The 13,912-nt window shown below is 35.0% G+C and overlaps 1 protein-coding gene across 5 annotated transcripts in view; it reads left to right on the forward strand.

Moving 5' to 3' along the window:
- AGTPBP1 (ATP/GTP binding carboxypeptidase 1) overlaps positions 1-13,912 on the forward strand; it is a 157,523-nt gene that overhangs the window by 124,150 nt on the left and 19,461 nt on the right. For 4 of the 5 annotated variants that reach the window (XM_059141473.1, XM_059141471.1, XM_059141474.1 and 1 more), the window contains 6 exons: positions 1,179-1,323; positions 3,794-3,947; positions 5,065-5,245; positions 7,376-7,505; positions 8,491-8,622; positions 10,906-11,082. In XM_059141473.1, the coding sequence (XP_058997456.1) occupies positions 1,179-1,323; positions 3,794-3,947; positions 5,065-5,245; positions 7,376-7,505; positions 8,491-8,622; positions 10,906-11,082 (919 nt within the window). Of the gene's footprint in view, positions 1-1,178; positions 1,324-3,793; positions 3,948-5,064; positions 5,246-7,375; positions 7,506-8,490; positions 8,623-10,905; positions 11,083-13,912 lie in introns of those variants that run through there. The other variant, XM_059141476.1, reaches the window with a different exon arrangement.

Below are 13,912 nucleotides of genomic sequence, written 5' to 3' on the forward strand. Positions count from 1 at the left end.
GACCTGAGCCGAAGGCAGCTGCTTAACCAACTGAGCCACCCAGGCGTCCCTCTTTTAGAGATTTTTAAAGACAGTTTAACCATGATGCTATTATCACCTCAGGAAATTCCTTGATATGATAAAATATCCTGTCATGGTTCAGACTTCCCTAGCTGTCTCATAAGTTTTTTTTTTTTTTTTTTTTTAAGATTTATTTATTTTAGAGGGAGGTACAGAGAGCAGGAGAGAGCGAGCAGGAGCAGGGAAGGGCAGGGGAAAGGCAGAAGTGAGCTCCCTGCTCAGCAGGGAGCCTGACAGGCATCCCAAGGGCTCTATCCCAGGACCTCGAGATCATGACCTGAGCTGATCATGACCCAAGCCAAAGGCAGACACTTAACAGACTGAGCCACACAGGCGCCCCTCATAAATGTTGTTTTATAGTTGATTTGTTTTAATCCGACCAACCAAGGCTGCACATTGCACTTGATTTTGTTGCTATGTCCCTTAAGTCTCCTTTAATATGTACATTGCCTTTTTTCCCCCTTATTCTTTCTCCTTTATTTGTTGAAGAAACTGGGTCATTTGTCATGCAAAATTTTCCACATTTTGGGTTTTGTTGGTTGCATCCCTGTGGTGATAATTAATTCTTCTATCTTACTGATTTCCTGTAAAGTAGTAGTTAAATCTAGAAGCTTGATCAACTTCAGGTTTGAGTTTTGGCAAGAGTACTTCATAGGTGGTGCAGTGAATTCCTGTTGCATCACATCAGGAAACACATCCTGTCTGGTTATTTCTTTTTTTGTGATCTTAAGATTGACAGTGAATTTACTTGTTGTCCTCTCTGATCCATCCACTTGAACCGTTGCCATTATTAGCTTTTCATCTAGTGTGGTAACAGTCACCCATGGTAATTGGTAACATCCAGTAATGTGAATGGCTAACGAGGAATTAGGTTCTAAGATTTTTATTGATATGTAGAGTCTCAACACCATTTAGTAGTAAATCCAAAGCTGAAAACTAACGTCGATTGATAGCAATTAACTGCTCATTAGTACCAAGTCTAAGTTTTATAAAATATTTAAGCTAAACTTTTTATAAACTGTATGGGCTTCCCCCCAAAGTTCTGTTTAAAAAGTAGTAAGGAAAATCAGAACTTTTGTGTGGAAGAAATAAACATGTTTTTTGCTTTTCTATTGTAGAAATCACTTCTCAAGAAGTTCAGTTGCTGCAGGTGGGCAAAAGGGAAAATCCTACTATACAATTACGTTTACTGTCAATTTTCCACATAAAGATGATGTTTGCTACTTTGCTTATCACTATCCATACACATATTCGACTTTACAGGTGAGAAGTCATTGAGTTGGATTATGGCTGTCATTGAGCTATATGCATGTGTCAGATAATTGGGGAAAAAATGGATTAATGAAATATCTTAATAAGATGAGAAAAAAAATCCAAGGCTGAATATTTTAGAAAATACAGTACTTGTTGAAAACATTAAAAGGAGTAAAATGGAAATGTAGTCTTCATTTTTATTTAGTAAAAATACTTTAAAAATTTGAAAAATGTTTACTCTCCATCTTTGTGTAGAAATCTATAGCTTTCCATGATTTACACATTTTAACTAGGTGAGATTTCCACTTTTTTTAATGAGAGGCATTAAATCTCATAGAAAATCTAACAATAGAAAAATGTGTAAGTTTTTCTGTAGGGAATTCATTTCTTTTAGTGGTTTGATATGGAGTTCTAGATCCAGGTTCTTTAGAATTTAGGATATAAATGTTGGGTTTTTTGGGTTCTTTTGAGATATTTGAGTGTTTGCATTGTAAAACAAAACTGAAAAATGAATTTGAGCAATTACTGAGGTAGATTTTTTTTTTCTCAATACAGAATGTCTGTCCTAATGATCAAGGATCATAGGGATATGATCAGTTTACCCAGAAAGACACTGGAACACTGTGATTTAGAAATAAGCTTCCAAATTATGAGGGGAAAAGGAAAGAAAAACATACTCTGCCCAACAGAAGAGATAGAAAGGCTGAGAACATTCAATGGGCTGACATTTTAATAACGGTTACAATTTACAATAAAGATATTACCATTTATCTTTCTGTGCCAAATAACATAACATCAGACTATATAATGTTATTATTCACAGGGTTATATATTGTTGTTCTTTATTGACGTTACCTTTTTAATGTATTTTGAATCCCCCTCCTTTTTTCCAATGGCACTGCCATGAGCTTTGCAGGCATTACTGCTGCCTCTCCTCTCCACTCGGCCACTTCTCACTGGTGTTCTAGAATTCACTTCTATCCCCTTTCCTCTTCATTAGTTTTTCACTCACATTAGAGCAGGAGGGCTCCTTGGTGGGAAGATCTAATCCCATAAGATCTTCATGTCATCATTTCTCTACTGTTTTTCATAATTTTTGCCATATCCACGTATTGTTTGAACTATTTATATACCAATATTTATCTTTAAATGGACTTTAAAATAACTCACTCTTCAAAGTTTATCCTCCAGCTAAGTTAATATTTGTGGTATTAATTCACAGTAAAATATTTTCCTGTTCATTTTTTGTTAAGGTTACCCACATGTCACTTATTTCTGTATCAGTTACCAGCCGTACATATATATGCTGTGCCTTGTGAGAGAATGGCCTGTGAGGCCCTTCAGTCTGTGTTAATTCTGTTTCTCAGCTTTCCTGGTCATCTTTCCAGGATGTGTATTCCTCTTTCTTTTGTCCTGGTCTTTATTCCTCTTTCTTTTGTCCTGGTCTTCCCACGTACCTTCCTTCTGCCTGCAGCACTCCCCTTTCCCCTCTTCACTCATTCTTTGGATCTCAGTTTGAATGTGACTTCTTTTAGGAGACCTTTCCTCACTGTCCAGATTCCACTAGGCTTCCTGCCCCTGATCACAGGCTTTCATGGCACCCTGTATTTTCCTGAAGGTAGGGTCTAGTTGTTCCCTGTTACATCCCCAATGCCAGGCACAGTTTCCTGCACAGAAATAGTGACCACATAGTAAATCGTGATTATGTGAACAAACGTAGGCAATAGTTTGGAAACCAACTAAGTTTCTTAAATAAGGGATTGAACAATTTATGTGTGATATAACCATATACTAAAACCATTAAAATTTGTGTTTTCAAAAGACACATAATTCACATGTTGAATGCTATGATAATAGAGTTCATGATTATGAATGTTTGTGTGTGTACAAATTATTAAGTGATAAAAGCAGGTTATATTGGCATTTGTTACTAGTAATCTAGGTGATGCAGTTATGGGTGTTGAAAATTTTTTTCTTTGTACTTTCTGTGTCTTCAATACATTTTACAATTAATCTTGAAATCAGGAAAAGTTGTTAAAAAATTTCTGCTACATATTTCATTCTGCAGGTCTGTAGTCACTTTTATAATTTCAAAGTTCAGAAAGCTTTAAAACCAAAAGCTTTCTCCTAGCCTATTTGGCAGCAAAGCCTGGCCTGAATTGATGTGAGCTTATTTAGAATATTGATTCCACTTCGAGTGACTCCACGTATGTTTTGCTGCAGAAATAATAATGTGCTTATTGCAGGCTGCTGGCACTGGGGTATTGCAGAATTAATGGTATATGTACTGTATCTATCATCCTTTCTCACCTGCCTCAAATAACTGAGGTTTGAACTACATCTGGCTCCAGGAGGGTTTCAGAGAAGGAATTAGGAGTCTGATTCACTTTTGTTGTGTGGAGCTCTGGATACGTTTGTTTCTGTTTATCCTAGGGAGTTTTTAAATGATTGTATGCTTTGCTTTTAAATTTTTATCAAGATGCATCTTCAAAAATTGGAATCAGCACACAATCCTCAGCAAATCTATTTTCGAAAAGATGTGTTATGTGAAACCCTGTCTGGAAACACCTGTCCCTTGGTGACTATAACAGCAATGCCAGAGTCTAATTATTATGAACATATCTGTCAATTCAGTAAGTCTGTCTTCTTCACTCAAAATACCAGTTATTCTTATTTTTCTTTTCTTCGTATATATTTTGTAAGGGCAGCAGTACTAGGAATAGGCATCAGAAGTCTTGGGTTCTAGTCTTGGTCCTATTACTGCCTGGCCTTTGGCCTACTTCTAGGCCACATTTTCCTCATTTCGAAAATGGTGGAGTTGTGTGAGATTATCTCTAAGGTCTCTCTCAATATGAATATTCTGTAGTTCTTATCCTTAGAAATACTATCCAAAGTATAATACAACAAAATGTTTGAAGAGTTTACATGAACTCTTAAAACATTTAAAAATTTACATTTTAAATGTTTAAAATTTAAACATTTTAAATTTAAAAATTTACAATAAACTAATTTTATTAAGTTTAGTAGTTTATTTATTAAACTAATAAAATAATTTTATTATAAGTAAAACCACTGGTAACCTATCAAATGCTTTGATGCCAGCACTGAATAGCTACTTGTTTTTTCCGGCCATTTATATTTTTTAAAATTGTCTCAGATGCACAGCTGTAATAGAAAGAATAAGAAAACTGCTCTAATTTTGATAAGAAGGTTATGAGTGGGTGGACTGAATGGTTATATTGTAGACCTATATATCTAAATGTATAGTGAAAAATTGAAAAAATTTTCTTTGTAAATCTCTGAGCAGATATACCTTATTTTATCTGTGCTTATAACAACTATAAAATGGGTAAAATGACATTTTCCCTCCCCCCCCATGACTTTATGGAAAATAAATTTATATTTAAAGCTTCCCCAATAACTTGTTCTTTATAAAAAGCGAGATTATATAAAAGAACTAGTTTTAGATGTCAGATTAATTATTGGGAAATAAATAGGCAACTCAATAGTATTTGTTGTGTTATGTTTACACTATGAACTCCTTTAGCACATGGCTTATATGGGTTTTCTCTGTTTTCTCTGGAGGGCCTTGTGCCACTCTTCTATATAGTAGGTGCACAGGAAATTGTTGCTATGAATGTGTATGAGAATTTACAATTGAATGGAAATATTTCTAAATCCCAAAGTCAGACAGCATACAAATTCTTAGTAGCTATTCATTTTAACTTGAGATTTTTATGTGTACTTTAGGAAACCGCCCTTATGTTTTTTTATCTGCTCGGGTACATCCTGGAGAAACTAATGCAAGTTGGGTAATGAAGGGAACACTGGAGTACCTCATGAGTAATAACCCTACTGCCCAGAGCCTACGAGAATCCTATATTTTTAAAATTGTCCCTATGCTAAATCCAGATGGCGTCATCAATGGAAAGTAAGTGAAGCAAACATTAGAGACATGCTATTGACAATGTGGCTGTTCAAAATACTAGAATCCAGGTTAATTTGGAAAACAAATTGAGAGGTTTTTCTAGAACAAAGAAATTGTTGGTGGGGAATTCATCTAAGATAAATGTTTAAAGGAAAATACATTTTATGTAGCAGTATCATATTTTGAGAAATTCTGTATTTATCCCACAAGAGTATGATTTTATGAAATGTATGTCTTGCTTGAATTGTTTTAGAAAAATCAGTGTCAGGATATGAGAAAGATATTTAACATATCCTCTTATATTCCTTTTTGTTTGTCAGTGGTATGATCTTGGCTTGTTCTAAGATTTAGAATCTTCTGGGATCTCTTTCCACTGATATGGTTTGGCTCTATCTACTGGCTTCTTCCTGGTAGGAAGAGGTATAGTTTTGACAGAAATAATTTTTTAGACTGGAAATACTATAAGATATCTTCTTCTTTGTTTTTGTTTTGTTATTTTTATTAGCATATAATGTATTATTTGCCCCAGGGGTACAGGTCTGTGAATCATCAAGCTTACACAATTCACAGCATTCACCATAGCACATACCCGTCCCAATGTCCATAACCCAGCCACCCTCTCTCTACCCGCCCCATTCCTCTAGCAACTCTCAGTCTGTTTTGTGAGATTAAGAATCTCTTATGGTTTGTCTCCCTCCTGAAGATAGCTTCTTTTTAAGTTGAGATGGCTCAACAGTTAGTGCAATTTATTTTTTGTGGGAATTAGGAAAGGTCTCTGTTTCTGAAAGATGGGAATTTGGTCTTGATGTTACGATCATCTGCAGAGCTGAAGATGCCATATTTTATTTATTTAATAAAGATAGAATGGGTAGTTCTCATATTTTAGGGGATTTTTGAATGACAAAGCTAGAATAATGTCCTTTTAGGTAGTATCTTATGGAATTAAAATGAGATTTTTATGACTGGTTTTAATTTAGAAACATATTGGCTAGTTAGAATTCCGTTTATATTTCTGTTATCACCTTCTGATAGTTTGCTTAAATTTTTGCTCAGTTGCAATACTTAATACCTGCAATTAAATGAAAATATATTTGAATTTTTCAATAATGTAAACTTTCCATATACTTCTCCTTTTTAGGAGGTCCCAACTCAGATAGCACTTTCTCTTTTCCTTTTCTTTACTTTTTTAAAAAGTAGGCTCCATGACCTGTCTGGAGCCCAACATGGGGACCAGTGTTGTAGAACTCACAACCCTGATATCAACACCCACGCTAAGATCAAATGTCAGATGCTTAAGCAACTGGGCTGCTTGGCCGCCCCCCAGATAGCACTTTTACATAGTAACTAATACAGTTTAAGTACAGGATATTAGTATGTAACAAGTGATTATTACATAGCCAGAATGAAAAATAAATTTTAGAGAGCCTGGAATAAAATGGGAATTAATTTTTTCCTTTTTTAAGAATTTATTTATTTGCTTATTTATCTATCTGAAAGAAAGAGCGAATACATGTCCACTCATGGTGGGGGGGGGCAGAAGCGAGAGGGAGAGAGACTCTCAAGCAGGCTTCTGGCTGAGCACAGAGCCCTATACTAAGCTTGATCTTAACAACTGAGATCTTGAGCTGAGATCTTGACCTGAGCTGTAATGAAGAGTCAGAGGAGGCTCAACAGACTGAGCCACCCAGGCGCCTCTTAGTTTCCCCAAGTTTTTTTTTAAAAATAGGTTGATTGGGGCGCCTGGGTGGCTCAGTGGCTTAAGCTGCTGCCTTCGGCTCAGGTCATGATCTCAGGGTCCTGGGATCGAGTCCCGCATTGGGCTCTCTGCTCTGGCAGGGAGCCTGCTTCCTCCTCTCTCTTTCTGCCTGCCTCTCCGTCTACTTGTCATTTCTGTCAAATAAATAAATAAAATCTTTAAAAAAAAAATAGGTTGACAGTGTTAGCCTAAGTATCTGAAAACTTAACAGGTTAAATGCATGTAAAACAAGATATTACACAAAGCAAATACTTAAGTGTTTATTTAATGACTAATGTATTTACTGGAAATAGTTAATAGTTACTAGCATCATCAAATTAAACATAGGTAAGAGTTTATCAGTACTGATGTTTGTGGTTGTGTTTACATATGTGTAGTCATCGCTGTTCTTTAAGTGGAGAGGATCTGAATAGACAGTGGCAAAGTCCAAATCCAGATTTACATCCTACAATTTATCATGCTAAGGGGCTGCTACAATACCTGGCTGCTGTGAAGCATTTGCCACTGGTAAGTATTTGTCTAGTCACAGAGATGCTTTTGTTAATTAACTACTCAGCATTTCATGGTTATAAAAGTTAAGTTTTAATTTCTATTATCAATTACTTGTTATCAATTACATAGTATCAGTGTATTATGATACCAAATTAATACAGTGTTTCCATATGCTTATTTCATCAGGTTTAAGTTTTATAGTTTGCATGAGCTCTTTTTTTATTTATGAATATTGGTAACTCCTGGTGGTAAGTTTTAGGTATTTAACTTCATTGTTTAAACAATACTGAGGTAACAGGATGTATCTTCCAAATTCTCAAACTGGAAGAAGCTTATTTCTGAGTTCTTTAGTCAACTCTGAAGGAGGTAGGTCTCCAGTTTATATATGAAAGGTGGCGTAGGCACAGTGGTAGACTTCCAAACATTTAGACGCTATATGCTGCTTCTGTTTTCCGCAGAATGTTTCTGTTGTATTATGGTTTAAATGAGGTAATCTTCCTTTGGGAAAGATAGGAAATCTGTAGAGAAGGAGCAGCAGTGACATGCAAGCCTCTTCTTCATTTTAAAAATGATGCTCTTAAAAATTAAATTGAAACCATACCCTTTTTTAAATAGTGTTTTTCATGAGAGCATTTTCATGTTCTTTCAAATTAGATAAATGTTTTAACAACCCTGGATCAGTGATGATTGCTGTTGTAGATTTGAACTATAATTGACTTTATTGTTTTTTAAATCGTAAATAGTAGATACATAAGAAAGAGTGGAACTTGTGACTTAAAATACAGGTCCTGGAAAGGATTTAGCCATTCTGGAATTAATCGCAGACCCTTTCCAGAACACAGTATTGCTACTTTTATTAGTTGTACTTGTTAAATGGTGGTTCAGTTACAACATAAAAACAAAGAAACAGACCCATTTATTGTCTTGGTATTCATTAGCTTTATTTGGCAGTATATGAATTTGAAACTTTTTAACTTTTAAAATATATCATATTTTCCAGGTTTATTGTGATTATCATGGCCATTCCCGAAAGAAGAATGTATTTATGTATGGCTGCAGCATCAAAGAGACTGTATGGCATACCAGTGATAATGCAGCTTCCTGCGACGTTGTGGAAGATGGAGGATACAGGGTAATTATTACAGATGTGTGTGGAGTTTTGGAGTTCGAACATGCATAGCACTATAGAAAATAATTTAACAAACACGAACTACTCCGATTCAGCAAGTGTTGCCATTTTGCCGTTTTTTGTTTGTTTGTTTGTTTCAGATTTTTTCAAGTTAAGCATTCTAAAATTTTTGCTTTTCATATTTAGATTCTTAATCTATTGGGAATTTATTTTTGTGTGAGGGTTGGGGATCTAATTTTAGTTTTCCCATATGTAGCCAGTTGTCTCAGCCCCATTTATTAAACAGTACATCCTTCCTCTGCCAATTTATAAAGCCATCTGTTACATACCATGTTTCTACGCGTCTGGGTATGTTTTGAGGCATGCCCAGGACTTAAGGAGATCCAACTGCTTCACGCCCTGGGTCCTCTCTGTTTGGGCACAGTGGCTTTCCTTACTGTATTTGTGCTCAAAAAAAGCACCCCAGGTTATTTTCCCAAAAGAGTTTTAGTAGCGCACCACTGCCATGCTCAGAAATTCAAATTCACATTTTCTTTTTGGTGTCTGCTTTCTTCTTCCCCTTTCCCAAATAAATAAAATTATTAGGGTTATATAAAAAGAAAAAAAATGGGAACACTCCAGAAACAAAAGTAGTAAGTGAAAAAAGTTATCTCTCAGTCACAAATCATTTCTACCATGTGTGTTGGGAGATTGCCTCTAAGAACATTTATTCTTAAATGTATGTACGTATAGCCCATGAAGTTCTCTTCTAATTCCCATATCACGGCCAGTGTGCATTGCTTTGCATTTTTATCACTGTACAGACGTACCAAAATTTGTTTACTTAGTAGTCCAACCTGTTAGTGGCTATTTGAATGGTATGGCCAGATTGTCCTACAGAAAGGTTGTGTACGTTGATACTGCTCCGTACAACAGCTGACAGTGCTGTTTCCATACCCTTACTACAGCATGTGGTCGTCTCTGCCAGGGAAAAACTGAGGGTTTTAATTTGCATCTTTGTAATTATAAATGAGGTTGAGTATCTTTTCATATGTTTGGCCAATTATGACCTCTCCCTCTCTTTTATAGGCCTTTTCTTATATTCTTAGCTTATTTTTATTCTGGTCATCTAATCATTATTGTTTTTAAGCTAACAACTCTATATATAATCACAAATACACTAAAACATTTTTTGTGTGTATGTGGTAACTTGAAACTTGCATCATGTTTATTGATTTTTTTAAAAAATATTTTATTTATTTAATAGGTCACAAGTAGGCAGAGAGGCAGGCAGAGAGGGGCGAAGCAGGCTCCCTGCTGATCAGAGAGCCCGATGTGGGGCTTGATCCCAGGACCCTGAGATCATGACCTGAGCTGAAGGCAGAGGCTCAACCCACTGAGCCACCCAGGTGCCCAACAGATTTTTTTTTTTTTAAATGACTTTTGAGTTTTGAGCCTTAGAAAGACTTCTTATCCCAAGATTTTTTTTTTTAAAGCCCCATGTTTACTGTTTTTAACTTCATTTTGCAATTTTACTAATTGTATGTTTAAATTTACGATCCAGCTAGACTTGAACTACTGAAGGAGTGGCTTCAGCTTGTTTATCCCAGTGGCTCTCCAGTGGTGCCAGCAGTTAGGGAGTGATCAGTCTTCTCTCCACTAATGATTCTAATTTTAGCATCTGCCTTTGGTTCTAATTCAGAATTCTCGTTCTTTCTGGAGAGGTATCTACTCCCACACACTATCACAATTTTACTTCCCTTACATATGTAATTAGGTTAATATCTGTTGGATCATGTCTCTAGTCAAACCCTCTTCTTTCAGAGTTGCCCTGGCTCTGCCCCCATACTTACACACTCCAAGAGAACCTGAGAATAATTTGAAGTTGAAAAGGTTGTGGGCATTTTGATTGTGATTGTCTTAGCTTTGTTGATTAATTTAGAGGTCATTGACATTTATAATGTGAAATCCCTTAATTAGTAGACCATCTTTCATGACTAAAGTTGGGGTTTTTTTTTTCCATAGTTTTAAAACATTTTTTAACATAGTTTTTGTTCATTTATTGGTTGCTGCTATGAATGTGATCCTTTATTCTGTTTTCTAACTAATTATTGTTCGTCCAGGAAAGCAGAACATTCTAAATTAGTAAAGAATGATTTGGATGCTTGGAAAAGCTGAGGATAAAGCAAGAAGATCCACATAGCCCTGCTCTAATCACTGTGCTTTTGTGAAAATTTTTAAAAATTACAAAAACAATATTATTTAAAAAAAACTTCATGAAATCTTATGTCATTCTTACCTTTGCAGACTTTGCCTAAGATACTGAGCCATATTGCCCCAGCATTTTGCATGAGCAGCTGTAGCTTTGTAGTAGAAAAATCTAAAGAATCTACAGCACGTGTTGTAGTTTGGAGGGAGATCGGGGTACAAAGAAGCTATACCATGGAAAGTACTTTGTGTGGCTGTGATCAGGGAAAATATAAGGTAAAACATCTCAGGACTTCAAGCAGTAAAAATTATTTTAAGGACTTCCTTTTCATATAGTATGCTGTTGGTTTTCAAGTATGTATTAATGACAGATTTGTTATACTGAGTTAAATGTAATTTGCAAGAATAGAACGGAATCATATGCAATTCCTTTTTACTTCTCTGTACTTAAATAGCTTGCTTTTGGTCTTTATGAAATCTTGGTTGATCCTATCTACATCATAATTTTTAAGGAGGCATGTTGTGGTATATTAAATATTGACTGGTAACTTATGAGCAGTGTAAGTAGTACATTATGAATAAAAGTTTTCTATCATTTTAATTTGTTGGATGTAGGTATATTTATATGCATTTAGAAATACATTTATTTATAAAGTTTTGTATATTTAGATGTATATGTGTGACTTTTAAGTGCATATTCCTTCATTAAAATGTTTTCTTTACTAAGACTGCTCTTCTCTAGTGTTGTAGATTTTTTTTTAAAGATGTGTTTATTTATTTGAGAGAGAGAGAGCATGAATGGGAGGGGCAGAGGGAGAGAGAGAATCTTAAGCAGATTCCACACTGAGTGCAGAGCCAACCACTGGACTCAGTCAAGACCTGAGTTGAAACCAAGAGTTAGATGCTTAGCTGACTGCACCACCCAGGCACCCCTGGTGCATAGTCTTTTATTGGAAACAACTGGAGCTTAAAGTTTACTTTTGAAATTAAAGACTGATAAAATATTAGGTGACTTTGACATTTTTAATTTGGAAGATTGAGAACCTAATGGGCAATCGTTTGAACCTTGGATAATCAACAGCAAACAAATATTATAAGTACTTATTTTTCTTGCCACAGAAAGATTTTCAGGTGTCATGCTAATTATTCCTCATTCTGTTTGATTTGGTTTGGTTTGGTATAGGGCAAGAGGAAACTGAATCTAAGAGTGATTTTCATATACTTCACATAAAAATGGTTGTAACTTTGGAAGGAGTTAAAAATTTTCCAATTGGTTAGTAGTAAAAATGTCAACATATTATAGTTGACTGAAAGCTTAAATGGAGAGCCTAAGTAATGACTTTTTCAGTCTGTACCAAACTGGGAGAAAATTGTAGAGATATTGCAACTGACATTCAAACTTTAGGGGCCTTGTAGAGTAGAAGTTAATGAAATTTCAGTACTTTCTGTTGAGTGACTTCTCTAAATTTTAGGTTGACCAGAGTATATTATTCTTACAAAATGTCTTTTGAATTCTCTTCAAATACTGTGAAACAATGACTTCTCATCTACTAAGGACATGATGGTGATAGGAGATAAGATGTCCTAGAGTACTCCTCTAGCTTCCAGCCCCTGTCTCCTAATCAGTGCTGTCATGGACAACTTTGACAAGAGTCTCACGTTCTGTGTGTAGGATGGGAACAGAACTTGAGAATCACTTTTGTTTAAGACCATAGGTGTCTCTGAGGAAAAAACCCTTATGCTGTATGATTTATGGGAATAGACTGTAAATTACTTCTTAAAGAGATCCTTTATGCAGTCAGACAGGAGAAGGCAACCTAAAGTGTCAGTGTTTTTGAAACTGGCCCCTGGGGGTAGGCAGAGAAGTAGGGAAACTGAGGTTACATGCCATTTGAAATCAACTATAAGATATAGCAGTAGTGCTTTCTTGCTATATTTGGATTCTACTGATAGACTTTCATTGGGTTTTATAAGACATTCTATTTGTATTTTGATAAATTTTTTTGTCATTTAAAAAATAGCTAAAATATATTTTGAAACATAAAATGTTAGACCAGTTTTCTAAAAATTATTTTTTAAAAAATGTAGACTTTTAAAAAAATAAAATGGGTACCTAGTAAATACTCATTTCTTTTTTATATGATTTAGTTAATAGAGTTAATGTTGATTTAAAACGTTTTTTTAAATTTAAAACTCTTATGCAGAGAAATGTCCTTACTAAGCCAGTTTTTTAGTGTCTAAAATTCAATACTGTGATCATAACATTTACTTTTTATAAACTTTTTTGTTATTGTTAATAAACTTTGGTTTTGTTTTAGATGCATAGCAGAATTGAGTGGAAAGTACGTAATTCCCATATATTCCCATCTGCCCCTACCCATGTAATATATACTTTTCAGCCTTGTTAATGTTAGCTACTAAGTTGTACAAGTTTAATGATATTTTAAGAAACCGTTCTCTTCACCTCAAGAATGTTCTTATTTTACTGAATTTTAGGCTGTAAGTGATCCTTATTTTTATTTTCTGTGAGTTACTTCAGAAACAGTCATAGGTTTTCTAAAGCTTTTAAATTAGGAAGGCAAATGAATCTTCTAATAAAGTTAGGTTAGACTGTTTGGAGATGGATACACTTTCTAAACTGTCAGTCAACTGGCGTGGCTGGGTGGATCAGTCGTTTGAATGTCAAGCTCTTGGTTTCATCTCAGGTAATGATCTCATGGGTCATGGGACTAAGCACCATGTCAGGCTCCCCACTCAGTGAGGGATTTGCTTGCAGATTCTCTCCCTCCCTTATTCCCCTTCCTCTCAAATATAAAATAAAAAATAAATCTTAAAAAAAATAGACAGTCATTATTATAAAGGCATGTGTTTTGTGCAGGGTAGGGTAAGTAACAGTTTTTACAATTTATTTTCTTCAGTTACTCTGTGCTTTCAGTCTGGTTGTTGTAAAACTATTTTGAAGTACCTTTTCTCTAAATGATGTGTGTTCTCATTTTCACTGCAACTTTTGTTGGTGTAAGGATTTCACTTATTTTAGAGATTAATTTTAATCTGAAAATTAAACAATAAGCAATGTTTTGATTTGTAGTCCATTTTTATCATTTTA

This window comes from Mustela lutreola, chromosome 12 (assembly GCF_030435805.1).
Source record: "Mustela lutreola isolate mMusLut2 chromosome 12, mMusLut2.pri, whole genome shotgun sequence".
NCBI classification, from domain to species: Eukaryota; Metazoa; Chordata; class Mammalia; order Carnivora; family Mustelidae; genus Mustela; species Mustela lutreola.